This window comes from Xiphophorus maculatus, chromosome 17 (assembly GCF_002775205.1).
Source record: "Xiphophorus maculatus strain JP 163 A chromosome 17, X_maculatus-5.0-male, whole genome shotgun sequence".
Taxonomy (NCBI): domain Eukaryota; kingdom Metazoa; phylum Chordata; class Actinopteri; order Cyprinodontiformes; family Poeciliidae; genus Xiphophorus; species Xiphophorus maculatus.
The window spans coordinates 3079428-3106672 of record NC_036459.1 but is presented as its reverse complement, the minus strand read 5'-3'; the positions used below and the strand labels follow the sequence as shown (position 1 = coordinate 3106672).

Sequence of the window (27245 nt, the reverse complement as noted above, 5' to 3'; positions counted from 1 at the left end):
AACTGAATTGTGCGTCTCTACCAGGAAACAAGCAGCTTCAGGCTCATGTAACTGTTTGTATCTCCAGATCTGCTGAAGAATGAGACTTTAGGAAGCACGACGACGCGGCACACACTCAACGACCTGACTCCGGGGCGCCTGTACGTCGTTACCGTGGTGACGGAAGCCGGCGGCCTTCAGAGCAGCAGGACGGTCGAGGCTCGGACAGGTAACGCGAACAGAAACGGAGCGATGTGGATGAAAGAGAAGGTTTTAACTCTGCGTTCCCTCACCAGCGCCCGCCGCCATTTCCAACGTCACCTCGGAAAACAACGGCACCAGCCTCCGGTTGTCGTGGCAACCTCCCGAAGGCGACGTGGACGCCGTGGTCGTCACCTTCTTCGACAACGACACAATAGTGCAGGAAACGACTCAGCCTGGAAACGCCACCGAGGTCGCCGCCTACAAGCTCACCCCCGGCTCGGCCTATCAGGTGGAAGTGATGTCAGTCAGCGGCTCTCTGACGAACCAATCAAAACTCACCGTCAGGACAGGTGAGAAAAAAACGGAGCCAAACTCCTTATGTTTGTTTTTTATTCCTTCTTCATCTTCATCCTGCTTCTGTTCGACCTTCAGCTCCGGCGGTGGCGTCACGCCTCCAGCTGTCTCCTTCTTCTACCGGCCTTCTGCTAACGTGGGCGCCTCCCGCTGGCCGCTGGGAGAACTACAGGGTTTTCCTGTTAGATGGCGTGCAGCAGCTGGTCGACACCGCACTGGGCCAAGATGCGGTGAACTTTAGCTTTCCGGGGACAGAACTGACGCCTGGCAGGCGGTACCGAGCCACGCTGAGAGTGGAGAGTGGAGGACTGGCGGGCGAGAGCAGCTGTTATGGGTCAACGGGTCAGACATTAACTTTACTTATTTATTTGGAACAGACGGTAAAAAGTAATAAGACAAATACTCATGGCAATTGTATGGAAGAGAATTAGGGTCACTGAAGAAAAATAATATTTAACTTTAATCTTAGATTTCTTACATTTTTCTCAAAATTCAATTTTTTCTCATAATTCTTTTTATTTCTTACAATTCTGCTTTAATCTTCTGAGATCAAAAGTCAGAATCTGGAAATTAAAGTCAAAATTTCCTGAAGAATATCTGATTTTTGAGGACATCATCAACAATAGCAATTTTGGCCTTTGAGGCACCCATCCTATACAACATATATTCTGATCAGTTGACTTTTATTGAGTTTTTAAGCTGGTTTGTAATTGTTCTTTGTTTGAACTTATCACTGATATACAAAAACTCTTTTTGCTTCCTGTCACACATTGTTTTATTTCCTTCCTCCTGTGTTACAAACCATTTTCTAAATAATGTGTGGAAGTTAAAGTTTTTTCTTGCTTTGAACATAAATTGTGCAGCTTTCTACTTTACGTGGACCCAGAATTTCATTATATTTAAATTTAAAAAATAATAAATTTGCATGTTCAAGGTTTCCTCCAGAGTATTTTAAGCCTGGCGGGCCACCAGGCTTTGCTTGTGCCCCCACCAGGCTAAGCACTGTTGATTTATTTTAGTTTATTTTTATATTTGCCTTTTTTTCAGTCGGTGTTTTCTATTTTTAATAATGTTTTCCAATAACACACAATTATCAAGTGTTATTTTTTTTAAAACATTTTAACTCTAAAACAGTGTCCCGCTGGATGACTGCCCTGTTTTGGGTTTATTGCGGTTTCCAAATATTATGAATTTTCGCGATAATTTATTTGAAACAGTTTTTTTGTTGCAAAATATTGTTTTTGCAAACATCATCAACGTGTTGATCTTTAACTAATGTGGGTAAAACTCGCCTGCAGCTCCCGCTCCGGTGGCAGATCTCCACATTCGCCACTCGGATGAGACGTTGCTCAGCGCCATGTGGAACCACGCCCCTTCTGGATCACGTGACGACTACTTCCTCACCATTCGCCATGGTAACGCCAAATCCCTGCTAGAGATAGATGAATGTTTTTCATCTTGGATGGTTTTTGTATAATCGCTGCTATCTTCCAGGTGACACTATCGTGGACACGCGCCAGGTGGAGCCGAACATGAGAGAGTGCACGTTCAACGTGCTCACCCCTGGACGGCGGTACGTCATCACCGTGACGACGAGGAGTGGGAATCTGAACACATCTGTATCAGTGGAGGGAAGGACAGGTGTGTCAACAATCCTGTTTTGTTGAGGTGATTAAACAAATGCAGTTGTAGTTTTGCTGAGATGAATGTTCGTGGTGCTTCAGTTCCGATGGCGCTGCGTACGATCAGCCTGAGCAACTCGGGAGTCGACAGCCTTCAGGTGACCTGGAAGAAACCACCAGGAGACGTGGACTCGTACAACCTCACTCTGCTGCAAAACAGGTACGTAATAATGAGTAAACTTTGCTTTCTAAAGTTTTTTGGTTGTAACGTTTGTCACATAACAACCACAAACTCTGAATATTTTATTGGGATTTTGCCTCAGAAATTGACACATATTAGTACAAGATTGTGAAATAGAGGAAAAATTAATAATTTTCAACACTTTTTCAAAATAAACGCAGGTGGGAACAGCTAGCTAAAATGTTAGTTGCGCTAATGCTAAAACACTGATCATAAATATTAATTCCACTAACAACAAAGCGCTAAGCCAACATGTTATTTACCAGAAGCTAATGCTAATGCGCTATACCAACATGCTATTTAGCTAAGGCTAATGCTATAGCACTATACCAACAGTGTATTAAGCGTAAGCTATTGCTAAAGCGCTAGCTTTAATCCATATTATATCTGCCCTTGAAAGACCCTCAAACACCAATTTAATTTTGACATTTAAATGTCCTATAATGAGGGGCGCTAACTGTGCTGAGCATTTCTGATCTTTATTTGTAGAAAACATCGAAAACCATGAATCATTTTTATTCAATAAAAATGCACTAATTTCTGTTAATCACATAAAATCCCAGTAAAATACATTGAAACCATTTTGTTTTCTGAAAACACTTGAGTTTCTCATCAAACTCCACTCTTCTGGTCCTGCAGTGTTGTTGTCCAGAACCACAGCGTTCCAGCTGGTTCTAACTCTTTGGTTCTGACCAGTTTGATGCCTGGAACCCTCTACAGGCTGCAGGCTGCCACTATCAGCGGGGAGCTGCAGTCTAAACCAATCAGTCTGGAGGCTCGAACAGGTGAGTTTACGCCGTTCTACATGGTTTGGTGTGCTTGAATAAAAAAGCAGAGGCTGCTTTCTGCACAGGAAACTTATTGTTCAGAACCGCTAATGACAAACAAACACACAGTGGCTTATGTAACCATGTTTGGTTGGCAGTCAGTTGGGATCTTATTGTGTAGATACAATATTCCCATCCAGGTTTTTTCCCAACGAACACAATCAGCGGCCAAAACAGGAAACCTCAGCAAGCCGTCGGACCAAACAATCAACAGAGCAGGAATGTTCAAACATTACGATTCAAAAAGTCCCGATGTGACCGAAGCGCGGCTGTTCAGAAAATAAAATATTACAATAAGAATTACCAGAATGTTCATTTAGCTTTAGGTTTAGTTGATCAAAAATTTCTTCTTTTTTAAGAATTCTTTGTCAGAAATTACTTAAAGTATTTAAAGAGGGATATATTTCCCTTTGGGACCAATAAAGTATTTTTGAATTTAAATTGAATTTGAATATTTACTAATAAAACTTTTGTACAGATCTACATTAGCTCTATATTTAAAGAAACATATTTGATTTTTATTTAGGTTTACAATGTTTATTGTTATGTATTGCATTTTATTTCAGCTGCAAAATATTCAGAATAAGACCAGGAAGAGAAAAATTAATTTAAAATTACAATTATAAAATAAATTATATAAATTTTAATGAACAAAACTTAAAAAAATACTTTTTTTCCCAGTAGACTTAAAAAAAAAATATATATATATATATATATAATAAAGTCCATTATTGCAGATCCATTTTAAGACTACCTGATGCATCTGCTGCTAAAAAAATATATATTTGTCTACATTATTATTACGCTTAAAGAAATCAAGTTAAATTTAAACTGCTAAACATAATTCATATATATATAATATGTGTGTGTGTGCATACATGAATGTGAATGCTTCAGCTTGTTTGCACTTCTTTAAATTAAAAACACAGATTTGAATGGATTTTATATGAAAATAGGAACCTAATCTAACTTAAATTTAAATTATACAATTTTATTTTAGTTTTTAGGTGAATTAAATTGGACATTTATGTTTTATAGGAAATAACATCAGAGCAATCTTGCAGTTTGCAACAAATGACTTAACTAAAAAGTATATTCCTCACACTACTGGTGACAATCTTTGTGGAAATGTTTTTTATGCATGAAATTGCATTAAAAAATGCATTTTCATTCATAAAAGCCTTTATACCCATTTTTTTTAACCATTACACATTAAAATATTTATTTCTTATTTAGCATTTATTTTGTTCGAAGTTAGGAGCCACAGTGGAGGCCAAACAGCAAAACTGCATTATCTCCCTAAATGGTCTTTTTTTTTTTAAGTTCAAGATTGAGCTTTGTTTGTTTTTATTCTTTGGGATTTGTGTGCCGGGTCACAGTTCTTGCAAAGAATGTGATAATATCAGGCACTGCTTAAAACAATGTCCGACGTGCCTAAAAAAGAAAGCTTGGAATGTTCCACAAGGACAAAGACACTCCCAGGACACACACACACACGCACACACACGCACACACACACACACACACACACACACACACGCACACACACTACAATGTTTTGACAATAGGTGGAAAAATTGTGTCCATACAATAAATTTTCTTGGCAGGAAATTTGTGTGTGTATACCTGTATTTGTGGTTTGTGAGGACCAATGAGTCTTTACTCTCCCTTTTAAGGCTTCAGACTTTTTGTTTTTCCAAGTATTTTTGATTAATTTAATCTTAAATTAGGGAATCGAACATGAGATCTGAAAAAATAATAACGACTTAACTCTAGTTATAAAACCCCATTTACGAAAAGGAAACAATTATTAGCAATTATGTAAATTTTGAGCAAACTTTTGAAGAATTGTGAAAAAGAAAAAAAAAAGTAAATTTTGCTCGTTTCCATGACCTGGTTTATACGGTTTGAGATTAATCAGAAATTTAATTGAAAAAACAAGAACATTTCTGAATTTAAAAAGTAAAAAATTTGCTAGAAGAAACTCAGAAATTGTTAGATTAATTTCAGAATTTTTTCTAGCAAATTTTTGACTTTTCAAACTAAAATTGCCCTTACTGTTTTTCAAATTATGAAAATGCAATTTTTTTTGTTTGTTTTTCTGGCAAATTCCCAACTATTGAAACTCAACCTTCCTTGTTTATTCTAGAAAATTTCTAAGATTATTTTATGTAAATTTACTATTCCTTTTATTTTCCTATCTTCTATGGTCCTAATATGCCTTCATACTTTTCATCTTCCTTTTTCCTCATTAACTCTTTTTCGGAAAACCGAAAACAATCTCAAGCGAATTTTAAAAATTTTTTGCAAAATTGCGGATTTTGTGTAGAATTTCTAATGTGTTACTTTTATATGTGGATATAATAAAAGCTTGATGGAATAACTGCGATTGACAAGTTGAGCTCATATTCTCTTGCCAGTTTGTGTTTGAGCCTTTTGATGTTTATTAAATGTTTACTGGATTCTCATAGTGAAAAATAATCCACCATCTGAGATGTCCAACATATTTAAAATGAATTGTTTATTAAATTTGATCCTTCAGATTCTGGAACATGATTGAGTTTTGTTGACAGGTTTTCCCACTGTCTTTTTCTATTTGATGTAATTTCTCAGCGCCAGCTGCCGTCTCCAAGGTGACGGTTGCCAACGGTGGCAGGTCAGACGCTCTGTACGTCTCGTGGCTACCTGCGGATGGCGTGGTGGACAGCTACCTGGTCCAGCTGGAGGACAGGAAGCGGACCGTCCACATGCTTCCCGTGTCCAGCTCCTCGCCGCCTGAGTGCTCCTTCAACTCGCTGGAGGCCGGACACCTGTATTCAGTCGTCATAGTAACCAGGAGCAGCGGATTGGAGAACTCCACTGTGGTCCAGGCTCGAACACGTGAGACTTTCCTGGATGTTTTCACATGTTTGTTGTTGTTTTTTTTGTTTGTTTTATTTAAGGTACCAATCTGGGTTTATTGTGTTCGTCTCACAGAACCGGCGACGGCTGGAAACCCAAACGCCGTTCACGCTGGAAGAGACGACTACCTCAAGGTGAGACAATAAAACAAAAAAAACTTTTTCCCGAAAGAAGTAAATGTTTACCAAATTTATGTTTGGTAAACAGAAATTAATAAAAAATTTAAAAATGTCACCAACTCTTTATTTCCAAAAGATGTTTTAGGCAAAATAAACAACTTTTAACAAAAAAAAAGTACGGTATTATACCATTAATTTAGCAAAACTGTGCAACATTTTAAACTGGCTGAAAAGTTGCAATAAATCTGCAACATTTTAACTGATTGTAATATTGCGACAAAGCTACATTTGTAACTAAAACTCTTGCAACAAAGCGGCAGCAATTGTAACTGATTGAACTGCTGCAACAAAGATACATTTCCTTAGTTTCGATGCTAAAGAAATGCAATAAAGCTGCAAGTTGAACTGATTGTAATTTTGCATTAAAGCTACATTTGTAACTGATTAAACTGTTGCAGTAAAGCAGGAACATTACTCAGCGGCCAACAGACCTGCAGCTGTCTACAGTGTAAACCTTCTGGTGTTTCTGTTAGCAGACAGGTGATTTAACTCCTGCACTGTCTGCAGGTGTACTGGCATCACGCAGCAGGAGATCTGGACCGCTATGTGGTTCTGATCAGCTACAACCACACCATCCTGCAGAACCAGAGCGTCCCCACCGGACACAACGAGTGCGCCTTCTCGTCTCTGACGGCAGGGCGACTCTACACCGTCACCGTGGAAACATGGAGCGGCAGCTATGTCAGCAGCATCTCCACCCACGGACGAACTCGTGAGTTGGAGTTTCAGGAGGGGAACCGGACCGGTGCTGGTATGGTTTCTCACCGACGGTTTTGTTTTTCAGTTCCTGCAGCTGTGAGGAATCTGTCGGTCAAGAACGCAGGAACATCAGAGCTGAACGTTACCTGGAGCCCCGCCCTCGGAGACGTCGACCATTACGAGGTCAGTTCAGTCTAAGCATCTATTAAACAATAAAACATCTTCACCATTTTATCAATGATTGACATTATTCATCTAGTGCCGATTCACCACAACCACAGGTGCTTTAAATCCATGAAAATGCTTGAATTCTGTGTTTTCAAGGTTTGGAAAGTACACAGTTTTGCGATGAACTGCAGTTGAATGTTTGATTCAAAGAATAATTTTTTAAAACATTATTTACAGATGAAACCAGTTATTTTCATACACTTTTACATACACATAAAAAGACACAAATTTTTTTCTCTCTGTCTGAAGTTAAGTCAGACTAAACTTTTCTTGTTTAAAGTCAGCCAGAATTACTACAATTATTTCTACGTGCTAAAATACATAAAACTTAACAAGAATATTTTTTAGAGATTATTTTGTAACTTTCTTTCTGTATTGTGTTTTACCATTTAATTTGAGTAGGTTTGTTTGTTTGGATTGTTTCAGTGTAAAGAAGATTTATTAGTCCTAATGGATCAATCACTTATTGATCATCCTATATTTTATATGTTATTAAAAATAGGGGATTTCTTTCTGAAAGTAATGTTTTTCTGAGACTAGTCAGGTGTTTAGAGTGTAAGAAAGACATTTCAAAACATAACATTTGGTTATAATTTAGTTTAATTTGTCTCTGCTGTAGAATGTAAATTACTATCACGAACAAACTTAATAACAGTAATAAATTATATCATATAATAGTGAACTGAGACTGTCTTTTTAGTATATTTATGTTGTCTAAGTGTGGTGCTGGAAAAGTTTGGAAACTTACTTTGAAAGTGCTTGAACTTTACTGTGGAAAAGTGAACAAACAACCTCACCTGAATCACCTGTTTAAGGTGGAGTTTAACCCAGTGGTCATTTCACCTGTTTGCAGGTGACTCTGCTCTTTAACGACACCCGGGTTTTCCCTCCCGCCATGCTGGGCAGCGACGTGCATCATCACCTGCTGACCTCTCTGACCCCGGGGCGCCTCTATAAGATCATGGTGTCCACCTTCAGCGGGCCTCTTCAGGTCGCCCAGGTGATGGAGGGACGGACAGGTGGGACCAAAGTCTTTGTCTCTCCTGATAAAACAAATCTGAGTCCAGATCTTATAAAAACAAATTCTGTTTTTCAGTTCCCAGCGCTGCAAAGAACCTGAGGCTGATTCCCCAACCCGGCCGGACGGACTCTGGCGCTGGGCTGCTTTTCTCCTGGACATCGGGACCCGGAGACCTGGACCTGTACAAAGTGTCTCTGTCACCCATGGTGAGACGGATTTACTCACATTCTCCCTGTAGGAGTGGGAATTAAATCCATATTATTGATTAATTGAATTTGTTTTCTCGAGAGTAAAGCCATATTCATCATTTCTTTTTCGGGGGGAATTGTTGTAGCTGAAATTATGAATGTCTTGGTCATTATTAGTTTTTGGTATTTTCTGCCAAGTTTAAAATGCTTTTATTATTTTTACCAAACTTAATTTTATTTAGACGTGTTTTTATTTGTCAATTTTTTAGAAAAGGAAGTAAATAAATATCAGTTAAAATCAGATCTGATTAAAAATTCATTAATATTAATTTTAAAAAGTACTAGTTTCACTGGTTGATCTTTTTTTTTTCATTTTGTAAGTAAATCTACCCGTGGAACTAGTATCTTACCAATTTATTAAAGAATTATTGCATTAAAACAAACTATATTTTACTGAAAAGCTAAGTGTAAGTTAGCCTTGTCTTATTTCAAGGAGACTTGTCACAAAAACAAATTTTCCTGGACAATAAATTGTCAAAGATGATATTGTTATTTTGAGACTATTTTTGAGTAATTTAATGGTAGTAGTGGCATAATAATTCAAGAACATGATCAAAGATCAATAAACATTAAATTCTAATGAGCATTTAACACTGGAACTGGAAGACATTTTAAATATACAAAATAAAAAAAAGTCTCTATAAACAACATTGTCCTTCCATACTGAAAGGTTTTATCCTCCAGTTTTTGGTAGAACGAGAGAAAACAATAAATCATGAACATTTGTCATTAATTGAGTTACTGCTTGTTATGAATTTCAATCGTACATATAAATTAGACCAGAATTACTTGGTAAGGTTTTGTGTTTTTGCAGTGAGGAGCGTCTTCGTTTTCAGATGAAGATGGATGCTAACATTTTCTCCTTTTGTCTTTTCCAGGATGGCGTTTCCATCGACACTCGTCCCGTCCCCAAACACATCTCTTCCCTCGACTTTTTAGATCTGATCCCAGGCCAGGCTTACCGGGTCTCCATCCAATCACAGAGCGGGACGCTGACCAATAGCAACACAGCGTCTGGCAGAGCAGGTAACGCTGCTGTCGAGTTGTTCGTAACGATGAATAACCACCTTGGATTTTCCTTCTCACTGCTCGTTTTCCCTCCTGCAGCTCCAGCAGCGGTCACCGCCCTGCAGGCCGATAACGGACACACCACCCATAGCCTGACCGTCAGCTGGGAGCGTCCGGTCGGCGCATTCGATGGCTACCGCCTGCAGCTGCTGGATGAAGCGGGAGGCGTGGTGAGGAGCCGGTTGGTGGCGGAGGACAGTCAGAGCGAGCAGCTGGAAGGTCTGACCTCTGGGAAGAGGTACCGGGTGAAGCTGGTGACGCTCAGCGGCGGGGTCACATCGCTGGAGGCGGCCGCAGCAGAAGGACAAACCCGTGAGTCATTTTCCTTTTTTAAAGAGGCAGTATCACGTAAAATCTGCTTTGTTTTTATCTTTTCATCATGATATAATCTGATTTCCTCATCTAAAACAAACCTGGAGTGTTGCCTTGATTCTTTCATGCCTGTTTGAGAATTTCCATGGCAACCATTCAGCTCCGCAAAACGCCTGGTTGGACCTAGCCCCACCTTCGAGGTGCAGCTCCTCCCCCACTCAGCTCCTTCAAACTAGTCAGCAGCAATTAGATCTCATTATAGGAGCTACTTCTCAGTGAAATGCTGGTAAAAGCGTTAAAGGGTAAATAAAAGAGCCATGTTGTGATAACATCCTGAAGGCGGTTTCAGAAAAACAGAAGTTTCTTAAAGAGACAGAGGCCCAATTTTAAGGCATTAAACTACAAAGTAAAATTTCTTTTAAGTTATATTTGATATGCAGCATTTTTATATCAATTTAATGTAACATAGTTACTTGGAAAACACATAATACTGCCTTTTAAAGGTTAGAAACTTACATTTTATCTTTATTTTTATTACATTTTCAAATGTTGTGATCTTCAAAAATATTAGAGCTCAAACTATTCATTGGATTAATGGTGAGGAAATAATCAACTAATTTAGTAAATGATTAATTATTAACTCAAAAAATGGTCATTTGCTAGAAGAACAATAGATTCACAACAGTAATTAATCCAAAACGGTAGAAAAATATAAACATTTTGGAATTAAGACAAAAAAAAGACTTTATCTGTAGATATATTCAGCCCAGAACACCAGAAGTTCTGAAAGAAAATCTCCTAATAATCAACTTTTGCTCTCTGGTTATTAGTTACTTAATCTGTAAATAACATCCTTTTGCTAATGACAAAAGAGAAATCCTCCAGTCGCCATGTTGTTTCATTCAGTGGTTCTTGCTGCAGCGCCCCCATAGGCGAGGAGGGGAACACCGGAAAATAGAACAAATGTTACAACTTTGGTCCAAAATGAAACTGAATCAAACTGGACTTTCAGGGAAAACACCCAAAGTTCAGAAACTTTGATAATTTAACAGTACAAAATATTAAACTCTATTTTTTATTTCTGCTCTTAAACTGCAGGAATATTTTCTACTTTTTTTTTCTTTTTTTACATTTGATTCTTAAAGGTGTTAAAGTGAGTTTTGTTCTCCCTTTCAGGTCCTGCTGCTGTTCAAAACCTGACGATCGTCATGGCAAACACAACGTCCCTCAGCTTCTCCTGGCGTCCCTCAGACGGCCATGTTGACGCCTACGACCTGTTGCTCTACAGCGTCTCTGAGGCTACTGCCAATCACAGGATGCAGCATCAGCAGGTGAGGCGACGCCTCCGCTCTGTAGTGAAGCTTCATTTCAGAGCTTCCTGTTGCCACCATGTTGTTTTGCTTTCAGACCGCTGGCGAGCCGGTGGACAGGAAGAAGGTGGGTCCAGCTGCAGACGGCTGCGTCTTCTCAGGCCTGAGAGCGGGAAGCCTCTACCGCCTCCTGGTGGTGAGCTGGAGCCACGACATGAGCAGCGACTCGTCGGTCCTCGCCAGAACCGGTCAGTCGACATGACGAGTCCCACTGTCCCCTCATTCTGTCTTCACTTTAACGCTCCTCATCTGTTGTCATCTGCAGTCCCGGCTCCGGTGTCGGCTCTGCAGGTCCAGAGTTCTGGACGGAGCGACAGGCTGACGGTCAGCTGGCAGCAAGGAGCGGGAAGCTGCAGCAGCTACCAGGTAAACACAGTTTGATTGGTGTTTATAAAAGAAATCCAAACATTTAAACACATTCTCCTGAATGTCTGTTGCTTTTGCACTTTTTCCTGTCGCTCAACTTTCCTATAATGTGCAGCACTTTGTGAACAGCTAGTTTAATTTACTATAAACTTGTCCTTATCAAAATCAATAAAAATTATGTATCACTGTAGACACATCAACATCAGTAGATATTATGTCTGGAGGATGTAGGCAGAGGAACGGATTTTTATTTATATGAGCTTAAACCAAGATTTATTTTATCCACATTTAAATAGTTTTGATTATTTTTTGATAGCATATTATATTAGATAAAGAAAGAAAGTAAATTTCAGCCATAAAAATAATTTTTTTTGGAAAAGCAAGAATATTTCTGAGCTCTGAAAGTCACAGATTTTCCTTTCCTTGCTCTTTCATTAAATGTTTTGGAGTTTATTCTCAGAATTTCTGAGTTTGTTGGTGGAAATTAACTCTTTCTTTACTGTTTTTATTATTACTTTATATCATGGTGACCTTATATTTTTATTATTTGAAATGCTCAATAATTTGGGCTTCTTAAATTTTGGATTACAATTATTTAATTACAATTATGATTTTTGAAATATGTTCCCCAAAAATGTATTTAAGACTAAGTAAATATTTTTGAATGCATGTGTTTTTAGTTTTTAGATGTTATTTAGTCTTTTTTTTAAAAGTTAAATTTTCCAATAGGATATTTAAAATTACATTGTATTAGAATCTGTTCAATTTGCTGCTGTTGCAATGAAAACAAATGTATAAATTACAAATAAAAAAGGGATAATTCTTGGAAAAAAATCTGAATATAATAAATAAATTTTCCCTAAACGGATGCAGCAGTTTTTATTTGTTTTTATGGTTTAAGGTTCTGCTGTACGACTTGTCCGGATCCGCTCAGGACACTCAGATGCTGGGGGTGGAGCACAGTAGCCACACCTTCCTCGGTCTGACCGCCGGCCGGCTGTATCGCGCTGATGTCATCACTCACAGCGGTGATCTGACCAATAGTGCCTCAGGATTTGGACGAACCTGTAAGCCATTAAAAATAACAAATATAAAAAGCTAATTTGTTGATTTTAAGGTTTATTTTTTCTGTCCTGTTAGCTCCAGAGCCACCCAGCCACCTGTCCGTCAGACCTGGCCCGACCAATCAGTCGGTAGAGCTGCTGTGGTCTGGCCCCGCCTCCGGGGACTATGACAACTTCAGCCTGCAGTGGGCGCCAGACGACCCGCTGTCCGTCACACAGACGAACCTCAGCAGCCGCATCGTCAGCGGGATGTTTCCAGGACGACAGTACAACTTCACCGTGACGACCGTCAGCGGGGGCGGAGCCAAAAGCGGACCTATGGCCAGCAGCCAACCAATCCAGAAGAGCGTCAGAACAAGTAGGCGGAGCCAGTAAAATTTACTGTTAAAAGTAAAGCTGCTCAAACCAAGAATACGTAAAGGAAAAGAGAAAACTAACAGCTTTCTTTGTTTTTTTTGTTTTTTTTTAGCTAATTTTATTTATTAAATGAAAACATTTTATTAAATATATTTGAACAAATAATTGTGGAGATAGACTAACTTTCTTTTTCCAAAAATTAAATAAAATAATGAAATTATTTCAATATATATCAGTAATTTCATATGCTGCTTTAGTTCAAAGGTCATAAAAGCAGGAAAAACAAAGTTTTTGCTAATTGTATGTAATAGATGAAAAAAGTATTTAAACAAATCATTCTGGAGACGGACTGACTTTTTACTGTGGTTAAAAAAATGCAGAAATTAAATAAATTAATGTAGTTATTTTTGACATATCAATAATATGTACATTTCATGTGCTTCATTAGTTTAAAGAAATAAAAATGGAAAAACAAGCATTTATTTGCTGAAAAAAAAATTATCTTTTAGACAACTTTATTCAATAAGTGCGAACATTTCATTTAAAATATTTAAGCAAATCATATTCTAGAAATAGACTAACGTTCTGAGGGGTTTAAAATTAAATTAAATAAAATTATGAAATTATTTTGCTATACCAATAATAAACAATAATTTGAAGACATTGAATTAATATAAGTTATGACAACATTTAATTTCACTTTGGGATCAATAAAGTATTTTTGAATTCGATATATAAAATTTAATTTGCTGCTTTAGTTGAAAGATCATAAAAATGGAAAAACATTTTTCAGGTTGGCCACCAGGTGGCAGCAGAGTAATAGCTGCTTGTTTTTTAATCCATTTTTTATCACATTCTGTGTGTTTGTGAGATTTTGACTGCAGGGATCAAAGTGATCGCCGCAAGGAATAAAATTAAATAAATAAAAGTAATAATCCGGGACACATTTGAAGTATTTATAAATCCGACCCAGTTTGTTCTGGTCGGCCTGTAGAAGCAGATTTATGTCACTTCTGAACGTCAACATGTCATGTGAAGAAAGAAATCAGGTTTTATCTTAATGTTTTAACATTACAGAGTTACAATCAGCTGTGTTACAGTCCAGTCAGAACCAGTACCTTTCTGCCACACTTATCAGAACTCCATCCTGCAGGTCCATCTCCTCTGCGGTCCATCCACTGCTTCCCTCTGTCTTCCTCCGCCCTCTCCTGCTCCTGGACGCCACCTCTCGCTGACTTCGACTCCTACGAGGTCGAATGCCGTCGCCACGACAACGGGGAGCTGACCTCGACCCTGCGGCTGGCCGGCGGAGTCACCGCGGTAACGCTGGACCATCTGGATGCGTTCAGGAAGTACGCGGTGACGGTCAGGGTGTCGTCAGCCGGGCAGACGAGTCCAGCGGCGACTCAGACCGCCATCACCATGATTGACCGTGAGCTTAAAAACATACACACACACACACACACACACACACACACACACACACACACACACACACACACACACACACACACACACACACACACACACACACACACACACACACACAGAGCTCCAACCTTTAGACTGTTTTTCTCCTTTTGGCACTTTGAAGAACTTTCTGGGATTTCATTTAGTTTTTGGAAAGAATAAAAATCTAAATGGTAAAAGTGTAAATCATTAACGAGGAATTACAGTTTGAACAAATTCAATCTCGACATTAACTAGAGATTTGAAGCTGCTAAAAATAATTAATCCTTCGATATAGTCAATACTAAAACCAAATAATCATCCAGATATAGTAATTGGTATTAATATAGATTAGAACTATGACAGCTTATTTGGGTTGATACAGACAAGGGAAAAAAGGAGTAAATTTCTACAGAAAACGCAGAAATTTTGAGATTAATCTTAGAAATTTTCTAGAAATAAATTAAATTTTTTAGCTCAAAAGTTGAGAATTTACATTTTTAGAGTCTCAGAAAACTTCAAAGTTGTTTTTGTTTAGAAAATTTCAGAAATTAATCTAAAAATGTCTGATTTTTTGCTCTCAAATTAACTCTAAAATCACCCTAATAAGCCATTGATGTGTAGAAATCGGTTAAAAACTGACCAATTTTTTTAACCCAAATTGTCTCTTTCACCTTACCTGCTGGAAGTTTTAAACTACTAAAGTACATCCAGAAAAAACTTATGCGACCCTTTATAGCCGACAAGACAGACAGATTGAAAATAAGAAAATGTTAATAGATGCTATAAACAAGCTGTGCTAATGCTACAATACATAATATAACAATATATAATTTATTTAGTAGAATTAATTGAACAGATTTCTTATTTTCTGAAGGTTTTTAGGTCAGAGCAGAATTCCTGACATTCCTTCCAGTGCAGATTTCCGTTTCTGAAAACCTTCCTGGCTTAAGTTAATTAACGGTTAACAAGGTCACATGGACTTCCTGCTATCTGAGCAGCTTCCTGTTGTGCTGCGCTCTTAATAACCAATGAGTCATTTTATTTCTCTTTGACCTTTCAGAGATGAAGTCAGTGTGACCCAAAACACAAGTTTCTTCTCCAACCTTTTCTTCCTTATTTGTTCTTCCACTTCCTGCCTGTGCTACACCATAAATCAACCTGACACGAGGACACTGGGAAAAAAAGACATTAGTAGAAGAAGAAGAAGAAGAAGAAGAGATAACACTGGAAGTTTCTAACCTACACAGCAGCAGTTTGAAGAATCCGTGGGGAAGATTATATTGATTTAAACTGGATATATTATGCAAAATTCACTTTTTATGCCTCCATTTTGGTCTCAACTGCTTCTAACAACAAACAAAGCGCAAATTGTTTTTATTTTTTGGCACTAAGTTCATGTTTTTTGGTGTCTGGAAACTGAAACATTTCAAAAACCTTGCAATTGTTGAGTCATATTTTACACGCTGTTACCTACACGTTACCTAGCAACCCAAACTGAGCTCCGGCACATTTGGTCAGCTGGTTTTACTGTGGTTTTATGTGCTGAACAATGGCTGCAACAATGGCAAAGACAAATGTTTTGTTGTTGACTTACCTTCCAGAAATCACTTGCTGCATCCTTGTTGGTTGTACAGGAGGCTCCATTTCTGCTTTTCAAAGATGCACAGTTGTCTAATTGTACATCTGTTGACAGCCGTTTTCATGTAAACGTTGAAGAATCGCTTTTAAACGTTTGGGTGATGAATGAATTTTCTGTCAGGTCCCCCCCTCCCGCCGCCCGGTGTTCATGTCAGCGAGAAGTCGTCCAAAATGACGTCGTCCTCCATCTTGTTCCGCTTCAACTGTTCCTGGTTCAGCGACGCTAACGGAGCCATCAGATACTTCTCTGTGATCGTAGCCGAGTCAGATGGTACGGAAACTCCTCCACAGCTGCTTTTACGCTTCTCAGATTTTTCTCCCTCTGTGACAAGAAGTGAAACTACTCGTTAATCTCAACAGCCAATGAAAATCTGCAACCGGAACAGCGCCACCCGATGCCATCATATCGCGATTACATCAGCAATTCCTCTGTCAGAGCGTATCAGACATCGTACTTCCCGAGCCGATGCCCTCAGGACACAGAGAGCGCCGGCGGACAGGTAGCCGCTGCAAAAACACCAAGTATTTATCGTCTAGTTTCTAGAACAAATATCTTGGTACACTAGAAATGACACACAACTACTGCCAATAAGACAAGAAAATTTCTGAGTTGGAAAAGTTAAAAATGAGCCAGAAAGACAATTTTTGACATTCTCAGAAATTTGAGGAAAAAACATGGAGATTTTTCTAGCAAATTGTTCACTTTCCAAACTCAAAAAATTCCCAATTTTTAATTAAAATTTCTGAAAGGTACTCCTTTAAGAAACAAAAGGCTTGTTTTCAGTAAATAATTCTTGAATATGAATAAAAACCTGTTTTATTAATAATATAAAACGTACATACATAATAATGCATACTTCCTTGTTATCAGTGAAATATAATCTGCCTGTGGAACAAGTATTTTTTTTCATCAGTATTCAAGAATTATTTACTGAAAACAAGTTCATATACCTGGCTTGTATTTTGTGTTTTTGCAGTGTATTGAAAGATTAAATTGTTGTGTAAAAGTGGACAGAATGATTTGTTTTCTGTCGATCAGTTAAAAATAATCAATAATGTATTCCTTAGATAGTAATTATTCGTTACCTGATCAGGTGGTGGAGGTGAATCTGGGTGCAGGTGGAGAGCGGCTGGGCGGAGCCTGCGATCATTACCATGACGACGACCTGTACCTTGGTTATGGCGGCTTCTGTGACGGGCCGCTGAAACCTAAAACGTCTTACAGGTGAGCAGAAGGCAGAGACAGGTGAGGCAGCAGGAGGCGGCCAGTGATAACCAGGTGTGTGTGTGTGTGTGTGTAGGCTGAGTGTGCGAGCCTTCACCAAACTGTTTGATGAAAACCACAGAGAAGTGGCCGAGCCGCTCTTCTCAGACACGTATCTGTCGTCGCCGCTCAGGACGCATGCAGGTGAGAAACGCTTAACACCTGGAACATTTTTGGTCCGAACCCGAAGCTTCACTCCAACCTCGCCTCTTCCCGCCAGAGCCTCTAGGGGGCGTGGTGGAGGGCCTGAGCGCCGGGATGTTCCTCATCGGCATGATGGTGGCCGTCGTCTCCCTGCTGGCCTACAGGCAGCGGCTGCGCAAAGTGTGAGTGAAAAACAAAAATGTAAAAATTTCCATTTCTTTTTCTAGAAAATCTCTGAGATTTATGTCAAAATTCTATTTTTCTCTAGCAAATTTTCAGACTCAGAAATTTCCTGGGTTTTTTTTTTTTCAAAAGTTTTGAGATTATTCCCCAAATTTTTTAGTTCGTTTTCAAACTCATATTTAATTTTTTTTTCTCAAATTCCTCAGATTAATCTAAAAAATTTGAATTTTTGGTGCAATTTTTCAAAATCAAAAATCTTGTTCATGTTTTTTTTTGTAGATTTCTGAATTTATCAAAATTATTTTTTTTCTACCAATTTTTCAAAGTCAGAAAATTCCTGGCTTGTTTTCTAAAACAATTCTTAGATTGGTCTCAAAATTGTTTTTTTTTCTAGAAAATTTTTACTTTTCAAATTCAAAATGTCCACATTTTTATTTTGCTATTTTTTTTAGCAGTTGTTCTTTTTATGAGTCTGAATATTGAAGGCAGCAATTAATCAAGTACTAAATTAGATTTATTAATCAAAATTAATCATAGCTGTAAAACATGTTGTGATTGTCACTCCAAGAGCAAAAAGCAGCATTTTAAAGACCCGGTTCTGTTGGTTCTGCAGGGCCGTGCAGGAGAACCCGGTGGTGAGGATGAGTATGTGGAAGGAAGTCCCGGCTTCAGGGATGTATATGGGAGTGAGGAGGTGAGTCTGCATCTATAAATATTCTGCAGCAGAACATTTCCAGCGTCTCCCACGTCCGATATGTGAGGCTGTGAAGAATTAGTTTCCAATAAGAGTCCGGTTCTGTAATAGATAAATAATTGGATGCAAAAGGAGTTTAGTGGGAGATTTAAAAAAAAATTGAACCATGTGAAACTAAAACAGTCACGTTTCCATAGTTTCCATAGAAAATATTTAGATATTTTCTCCAATGTTTATTCCACAAAATCTTACCAAATATTTTTCTTTAGTTTCCAGTGCAAATATCTTAGTAAACTTAAAAAAAGGCAAAACTAACTTATAAGTAACTTATTTTATGAAAATAATTCATTTATATTCATAAAAAGTTTAATTCTCTGGTGATTATTTCACTTATAATAAGACATTTTTCCCTTTTCATAGGTGAAATAATCTGCTAATCTTTCTCATCAATATTTAAGAATTATTGGCATATATTGAAGTATATTGTGGAAAAAAAACCATTTCTGATAAACGATACAATAAATATATTTGTGTATTTTTCTGTGAACATTAACTGACTGTTTTCTGTTTCCCTGCAGTAACCGGCGGGTCACCAGGTGAGCTTCTCTGTAAATCTGAGGCTGAAGCCGCAGATTATTGTTCACATGTTGTTCACATGTTGTTCACATGTTCCCCTCCTTCCTCCAGTCCCGTCAAAGCGTGCCACTTTGAGTCCCATCTGAACAAACTGCAGGCCGACTCCAACTACCTGCTGTCCGAGGAGTTTGAGGTAATTTCAGACGAGAAATGTTTACTGCTGTTTTTTCACCTTATAGATTTTCCATCCTCTCCTACTGATGTAAATCATTAAAAAGTTAGTTTATTTCAATAATTTGGCTGTATTTACAACATTAAAGAAAGGTTGGTAAGCAGAACCAGGATCCCGATCTGCTCTAGACTTTGTGCTTCATCCTGGTTTTTAGCTTTCCCTGCCCAGATTGTAATTTCCCTTGGGTGTTAAGTAAACCCAGAACTGCACAGTGAATCTCGTGTTTCTGCAGGATCTGAAGGATGTGGGCCGCAACCAGACGATGGACGTGGCCAGACTGCCGGAAAACCGCGGGAAGAACCGCTACAACAACATCCTGCCGTGTAAGTTTATTCAGCAACTCATCATCTGGTGAGAAACCTACCATTCAAACAGGACAGAGCTTTAATTAATGAAAGCTACAGCACTAAATAACACAATTGATTTCTGCAGCACAGAGAAAATATTCAAGTTCAATCCTGATTCTTATTGGCAAGAGATGGCGTGACCTTTGCTCCCAATTCAGTGCATCAACTATAATCCTAACTTCACGTGGATTATAGTCACTGCGTTTTTTCCACCTGATAGTTTGGTGACTTTGGTTCGATTTTGGACCAAAGTTGAAAAATTTGCTACATTTTCAGCTGCTGTGATTCTCTTTCTCACTGCAATGTGTCAAAAAAATCAAACCCTTTGAAAAACCCGTTTTCCTCCTTGCCTGTGGGGGCGCTGCACCGAGAATCACTGAAGGATATGAAAACATGAAAACATCTGAAGAAGACACTCAGAGCAACCTTGTTCTTCATAAAACGTAAATAAAAAAAAGTGTGGTCACATTTTAGTGGTTGTTTGTTGTTGGTAAAAGACCTAAAAGTCATTTCTCCTGTTATTGCTAGTTAGCACATTTGTTTTAGTTGTATTTACCCAGAATGCCCTGCGCTGTAGTCCACTTCCTGCTTCTGGGTCGGTCTCTCTGCTTGGTGTTCACATATCCATCAAACTGAACCAGAGTTCGATTAAAGCGGACTAAACAAGGCTGGTGTGAATGAACCTTAGAAGAAAAAGTGAAACAGTGCCCCCTGCAGGCTACTAAAATAATTTCCAAAACAATTCAAACCTCAAAGTTACTGCATTGCTTTGGTGTGGAGAGCTACACACTGCAAAAACAGAGTTTTTTTTGCTCTAGTTTCTACTAAAAATATCTTGGTACAATTGAAATAAGACAAAACTAACTTACAAGAAATAGGAACCTTTTTAAGTCAATAATTCCTTAATATTAAGTGTAATAATCTGCTAATTTAAAAAGACATTTTTATTTTTATTTCACTTAATATCAATGGATTATTGACTTACATCAAGCTCCTATATCTTGTTGAAAATCTACTTGTAAATTACTTTTGTCTTATTTTAAGTTTTGCAGTGTAGGAAGTCTTATGATACATTTTCTGTTGCCTTGCAAAAAATAAAAAAGTGTTTTCTGCTGGATGAGTGGTGTGTAGCATGACATTTAATTTTTGAACCAACTTGAAAGATGTTTTCATAATGAAACTAACAGTTTGTTTTCTAATAACTTAGTTATTTTTGTCCAATCAGTTTTAATTAACTAATTAATTATCATTCATGTTGAACAAGCAGCTTCAGACTGATGTTTGTTTCTGTTTCCAGACGACTCCACCCGGGTGAAGCTGTCCTATCTGGAGGACGACCCATGCTCCGACTACGTCAACGCTAGCTACATACCTGTACGCATGCGCACACACACACACACACACACATACAAACACACACACACCTACACACTCCACATCTACATGTCCTCACTGTCCCTCCAGGGCAACAACTACCGCCGGGAGTACATCGCCACCCAGGGGCCGCTGCCGGGCACGAAGGACGATTTCTGGAGGATGGTGTGGGAGCATGGCGTGCACAACGTCGTCATGGTGACGCAGTGTGTGGAGAAGGGACGGGTAAGAACAGGCCGATGGAGAGCAGGTCATCCGGACTGTTGTTCTGGTCGCTCTCATCTTCCTCTTACTACTCAAAAATACCTTTAAGGTTCAAGTCAGGTCAGTTAGCACAAAATGTTTTTCTTCCACTAAATTTTCCATTTATTAGCATCCAGAGACCAATAAATGGATTTATTTAGAGGTGCAAATGTAATATTCCATGTTGAGTTTCAACGATGTTTAATTTTCCTTTGGGATCAAACATCTACTCTCATCAAATCATTTTATTTAAAGTAAGGAAAAGCATAAACAAAGAAAGAGTTTGTTTTATTAAAGACAGTGTTTTTATTTTAACTTATTTAGCATTCGCCACATGGGGGTTAAACAACAAAAACTCTTTGCTAAAGAAGCTAGATGTTCAAAAGAGCGCTATAGCGAAGTATATTGCCCGAAGGTTGAGTGGAAGAAAAAAAGGTGGTAGAAAAATAATGTTTTATTGGTCTGACATAAAGATGAGCCGACCTGAAGGCCGATCTCTTCCATGCTACGCTGCATTGATGCAGCGTAGCATGCATCATGCAGCAGAAGGATCATGCAGCAGAAGGAAGGAGCTGCATGAGCTCCTTCTGCTCATGCAGAAGGAGCCTCAACCACATGCTAAAGATACTTAAAATAATGGATTCATTTGGACTTAATAAGCTGTAAATCTCACTGTGTCTAGTTAACTGATTTAGTGAATTTAGAACTGCAGCTACTGATTATTTTAGTAATCAGTTATTCTACTAGATAAAAAATTTACACATTCTGTAGATTTTTCATTTAACCACTTCAGCGTATTTTATACAATATTATAAATTCATTAAAAGATGCAAAAGAAATAATAAAATTCCTTTTGAAATATTTGTCTTTTTTCAGTGTATGCTCCAGTTAGCGATTAATCATTGATTGGTCTATAGATGGTGAACTAGCGCGGCGTTCTGTTTGCAGGTGAAGTGTGATCAGTACTGGCCCGCCGACAAGGAGCCGCTGTACTACGGCGATCTGGTCATCCAGATGCTGTCGGAGTCCGTCCTGCCGGAGTGGACCATCAGAGAGTTCAAGATCATCTCGGTACGATTCAGCAACGGTTTCCTGCAACTTCAAAACAATTCATTACAAATTAAAGGCAACCTTTTTGCACGTTTTTTGCTTCTATTTTGGTTAAACTGCTTCTAAAAACAATCAAAAAGTTTAAAAACCCACCTACGTCTTTCATGATAACATTTAGCTGACTGATAAATTATCCCAAAGGTTATTGTGATTAACAATAATATTGTTTAGTAATATAATGTTGGCATAATAATAGTGCAAGAACAGATTCTCAAAGATCAATAGGCTTTAATTTCTAATGAACATTTAACACTAGAACTGGAAGACATTTTAAATGTACCAAATAACTAAAACATTAAATAAAATGAATCATGAAGTTACTGTAAACAATATTATCCTTCAGATGAAGGGCTGGTTGAGGCCAGACTGAAGAGTTTTATCTTCCAGAGAAAAACAGTAAATCCTGCAAATGGAAATTATTGAGTTCATTTTAATTTAAGATGTGATTTATTGATTATTGTGACAATGAATCAGCTGCTTTTTGTCAATGAGTTAATGTTTCTTGGTTCTACACATTACCTAGCAACCAGAGCAGAGTTCTGCCCGTTACCTAGCAACCCCTGCTGAGCTCTAGCATGTTTGGTCAACTGGTTTTACCGCTGTATGAAAAGACAAAATGTTTAGTGGTTGACTTACCATCTAGAAACCGCTTCCTGCATTCTTATTGGTTGTGCAGGAGGCCCAATGTCTGCTTTTCAAAGATGTACGGTTGCATAATTGCCCATCAGTTTGCAGACATTTTCATCTATGACTGTAAACCTTCAGTTGAGGTCGTGGCCAGCAGTAGCTTATTTTAAAGTGACAAAACGCCCTGAAGTCTTATTATCTAAGAATGATTCTGTGCTATAACGTGATGAACATGTTTTGTATAGGCCACAGATGTATCCTAACCTGTTGAGGGAAATGTAATATGTGACGTTTGACCTTTAACACCATCCTAGAGCAGAAACTGAACTTGCTTCCTGGTTCTGAAGGAGAACAGCTGTAGTTATCCGCGGATGCTGCGTCACTTCCACTACACGGTGTGGCCTGACCACGGCGTTCCTGACAGCACCCAGTCCCTGATCCAGTTCGTCCGGACCGTCCGGGACTACGTGGACCGCTCACCCAGCACTGGTGCCACCGTTGTTCACTGCAGGTGGGTCGGCGGTCGGACCTGCGGTGTTTAAACAGAACTGTATTGTTCTGGGCCGTTAACCGGGTTTTGTTCTGGCAGCGCCGGAGTCGGGCGAACCGGGACCTTTATCGCCTTGGACCGGGTTCTGCAGCAGCTGGACTCCAAAGGAGGCATCGACCTGTACGGCTGCGTGTTCGACCTGCGGCTGCACCGGCAGCACATGGTCCAGACTGAGGTACAAAACCAGAACCAGTCCGTAGCTGAGCGTAGAACCCAGCAGTGTTCTGATCCGGTGTGTGTTTCAGTGTCAGTACGCCTTCCTGCATCAGTGTGTGAGGGACGTGCTGCGAGCCAGGAAGCACCGCAGCGAGCAGGAGAACCCGCTCTACCCCATCTACGAGAACTTCAACCCAGAATACTGCCGCGGTGAGTCCAGAACCAGAACCGGGGCACCGCACCACTGCTGAGGTTTCACTTAAAACAGACATGACATTCGATTTAAATGTAGATTTTGTTTCATTTAAGTGTTAAAAAAAACACTTAAAATATCAGTACCGGCTTGTTCCTGTAGGGGGAGCACATCCTGGTCACCAGGGCCGGTCCAAACCTTTTTGGGACCCTAAACAGATTTTAATCCGGGGCCCCCCCATCCCAGCATGTCAAAAGCAGATCATTCCTAAACTACAATAAGTGTGTAACATTATAAATATTAGATATTAGTTTACGTCATACTGGTGCTTCTATGGATGTTTACTTATTTTAAGGTGTAGCAGAAAAGAAAATATGTTCTAATTAATTTGCATTTTGAAATGCACAGTGGTGGCATTTTAATGTAACTATTTTACAGTAAGTTTAATATCTTTAGTCTCAAAATTTAGAGCAGATATAAAATGTGCGATCTGTTGCTACGAGTAAAATGAAATGATGCTGTTGAGGCCCTGAACTCTGATCAGACTAAAACCTTCAGTTCAGTTCTGCTGTGACTTGAGTGCATATGGGAACGCCAAGTGGACCAGAGCAGGAAGTGGATTACAGCGCAGGGCATTCTGGGTACAAGAACCAAAACGAACGTGCTAGCTTAGCACTAGCAGGAGAAATGTCTTTAGAGAAAGACAAAAGAGAAATCCTACAACCATTTAAAATTTGACGCCACTCCATTATTGTTTACATTTGGTGAAACAGGAAGTTGAGCCCAATGCCTTCTTCAGAGGTTTTTGATGCAGCGCCCCCACAGGCGAAGAGGGGAACAAGTTTAAAAAAATAAAAAAAAACTGCAGCAGCTGAAAATATAACAAATGTAGCAACTTTGGTTCAAAATTGAACTTTTGTATCAGTTTAATAGATAATCTTCTAACTCCTCAGTATCAGTAGCTGTTTTTTTAAATTACTGCTTTGTGAATAAATAAAGAAAAAATATAGAGAATTCACTTCCAGTCATGTTTCCAGATATTAATTTGATATTTAAGTGATTGATCTGATTTAAATGTCAGTTTTCTGTTTTAATCCCTCGACTCGCTGCAGTCGATGGGAAACATTAAGAATTTATATTTTTGTAAACAGAAAAGTTTGAGATATTCAAATACAAAACAAGCAAAAATGACTTTCTGACATTAACGGAGCTCTCACTGGTTTCTGTTAAAGTTCATATAAACTAGAAAATACCAGCGAGCAAATTAATCTCTGAGAAGAAACATAACTTCTAATTTAACAATCTGCACTAGGTAGAAAATTTAAATTGGAGGATTTATTAGAAATTGAACATTTCTTTGCTAATCCTCCTTCCTGTTAACTTATTGAGCTTTATGAATTCATTTCATTTTTCATCACAACATCATGAAAATCTTCATTATTTCTCCTCAGATTTCATCTACAACGGACGTTAACGAGGCGACGGCGCTCAGCCAATCAGGAGAGAGGAAGCTCACCATGGAGACGTGTTCAGTAACGGGTTGGACGTTAGCAGCTGAATAAAATCTGTTTCTTTGGTCAGGACCACCATTTTAACTGTGGTAAATCACCGTGGAAACCAAACTCATCATCAACAGGATTCAGGTTAAATGTGCTGTAAAAAAGACATTTTTACACAACATAAAACCAGTTTGTCGTTTTTTTTAAACCGATTGGTTTTAAAATGCCTTCAAGTTCAGATTGTCAATCTGCTAAAAAGCTGTGCTGTAAATTATTATAATTATACTTTTAGAGCCACGTAAAATCAGCTGTTTTACATGTTAGCATACTTTTCATGAGAAGTCAGAGAAAGCTGTTGCAGCACACTACTGGTCAGCTGGCTGAAACAAGGCTAACAAAAAAAAAACTAAAGTTAGCTAGATAATAGCCTGACTAATTATCCATCTAATATCAGCTTGTTTTAATATTATTAGAGCAGTAAAACAAAATATTATGTGCACATAAAAACTGTTAATATTACTGGGTGTTTATTCTATTTTTTTTTCTTTGCTCAATTTACAGGAATGTTAGATATTAATTTAACTGGAATATTTGTTAGATTTGTGGCATTACTGTAGCATTTCCACTCAAAAGACTGTTAGTTTGTGTTGACATTTAAAAATACAAAAATAGATATTTATCAGTAATTTAACAAATTTGTACAATTTATCCGTTATTTTCATGAGTTTTCTATCCAGAAAACTACCAGTAATGTTTTAATCTGAAAATCTAAACAGGAAACTGTAAAAACTTACATGTGTTTTACAAGGACTGACAGGAAGTGGGGTTGAAGCTGACCCAGAGTAGACAGGGCGTGAAGGGGGCGGAGCCTGTGGTATGACATCATAGCTGTCAGCTCCTCTATGCTGATTTATGTTAGTTCCCAACATGGCCGACGTGACTGTTTGACTCAGTCAAAGCTCAGCTTTACTCTTCTGAACAAGCTTGTTGTTACCATGGTGATCTGACCAGGTTAAAAAGACAGATGGTGACATCACAGACTGTCCAACACAGAGAAGCTTTGAGACCAGATTCTGGTTCGGGTGGTTCTGACCCAATAACCGAACCCTAATATGATCAATAATCAATACAAGTCCATTGTTTAAATTCCAAACTAACCTCATGTTTTCACAAATTTATCAGAGAAGCTAAATTTAAATCAGAATGTTGTTAGAAATGGTTCTGAAGGTGTTTGAGAAAATAAATTGCCTGTTTTTCTACTTTCTCTCCTCAATATAAGCTGTTTATTTAAAGAGAACCTCACACAATGCTGTATGTAAATATTGATGTAATGGTGGTTTTCCACTGCTGGGTTTATATTTGTGTTTTCATGCTAGATTTTTGCTTCAGACTTTTAACTTTTTGCCTCAGAAATTAACTGTTTAAAACATCTTCAGTAAAAATTTCAAACGCCTCAAGTTTCATCTTAATAAATCAGGAATCGGATAAAATGGGTTTTTTTAATGTGTTTTTTTATATATAGAAATGCCATTTTAAATGATTTTAAAAGTTATAAAAGCTCCAGTTTGATTCATGACTTTTTATAGAAAAAATTTGTAAACAAGATTTAAGGATTGTATTTTAATATGAAATACTGACCTGTTTTTAACCTGCCATCAGAAACATGTAAACTTGATTATAAAGCTTATTAAAATTAGACGCCATTCCCAAGTTTCTCTTTGTTTTTCTTCCAGTTGGTCACGTATTCTGCGACCCGCTGCGACGGTTCTGATCTACTTTTTTCCAGGTTTTCTGAACATCCTGGGTCGCCGTTTCAGTCCAGCTCCCAACTCTGACCTTTACGATGGTGAATTAGGAACATTGTAGGGTAGATTTGCACCAAATAACTCCAAAATTTTAAAATTAAGCTCATAAATGTTCTAG

The 27245-nt window shown here is 38.3% G+C and overlaps 1 protein-coding gene across 1 annotated transcript in view; it reads left to right on the top strand.

The window, feature by feature from the left end:
• Positions 1 to 27032, top strand: part of LOC102228871 (receptor-type tyrosine-protein phosphatase beta-like) — a 38626-nt gene extending 11594 nt beyond the window's left edge. Inside the window, exons 4-40 of the mRNA XM_023350032.1 lie at positions 68 to 208; positions 276 to 533; positions 616 to 879; positions 1836 to 1952; positions 2032 to 2178; positions 2262 to 2379; positions 3040 to 3185; positions 5841 to 6107; positions 6204 to 6262; positions 6815 to 7019; positions 7092 to 7189; positions 8088 to 8253; positions 8331 to 8461; positions 9382 to 9529; positions 9611 to 9883; positions 11060 to 11214; positions 11291 to 11441; positions 11519 to 11619; positions 12521 to 12686; positions 12760 to 13041; positions 14194 to 14472; positions 16252 to 16401; positions 16491 to 16630; positions 17225 to 17355; positions 17432 to 17538; positions 17615 to 17720; positions 18335 to 18415; positions 18994 to 19011; positions 19103 to 19184; positions 19456 to 19546; positions 20868 to 20944; positions 21035 to 21169; positions 22136 to 22258; positions 23272 to 23435; positions 23514 to 23649; positions 23720 to 23840; positions 25275 to 27032. Of these exons, the coding sequence (XP_023205800.1) occupies positions 68 to 208; positions 276 to 533; positions 616 to 879; positions 1836 to 1952; positions 2032 to 2178; positions 2262 to 2379; positions 3040 to 3185; positions 5841 to 6107; positions 6204 to 6262; positions 6815 to 7019; positions 7092 to 7189; positions 8088 to 8253; positions 8331 to 8461; positions 9382 to 9529; positions 9611 to 9883; positions 11060 to 11214; positions 11291 to 11441; positions 11519 to 11619; positions 12521 to 12686; positions 12760 to 13041; positions 14194 to 14472; positions 16252 to 16401; positions 16491 to 16630; positions 17225 to 17355; positions 17432 to 17538; positions 17615 to 17720; positions 18335 to 18415; positions 18994 to 19011; positions 19103 to 19184; positions 19456 to 19546; positions 20868 to 20944; positions 21035 to 21169; positions 22136 to 22258; positions 23272 to 23435; positions 23514 to 23649; positions 23720 to 23840; positions 25275 to 25297 (5357 nt within the window). The 3' untranslated portion in view covers positions 25298 to 27032. The remainder of the gene's footprint in view (positions 1 to 67; positions 209 to 275; positions 534 to 615; positions 880 to 1835; positions 1953 to 2031; positions 2179 to 2261; positions 2380 to 3039; positions 3186 to 5840; positions 6108 to 6203; positions 6263 to 6814; positions 7020 to 7091; positions 7190 to 8087; positions 8254 to 8330; positions 8462 to 9381; positions 9530 to 9610; positions 9884 to 11059; positions 11215 to 11290; positions 11442 to 11518; positions 11620 to 12520; positions 12687 to 12759; positions 13042 to 14193; positions 14473 to 16251; positions 16402 to 16490; positions 16631 to 17224; positions 17356 to 17431; positions 17539 to 17614; positions 17721 to 18334; positions 18416 to 18993; positions 19012 to 19102; positions 19185 to 19455; positions 19547 to 20867; positions 20945 to 21034; positions 21170 to 22135; positions 22259 to 23271; positions 23436 to 23513; positions 23650 to 23719; positions 23841 to 25274) is intronic.
• Positions 27033 to 27245: the final 213 nt, after the last annotated feature.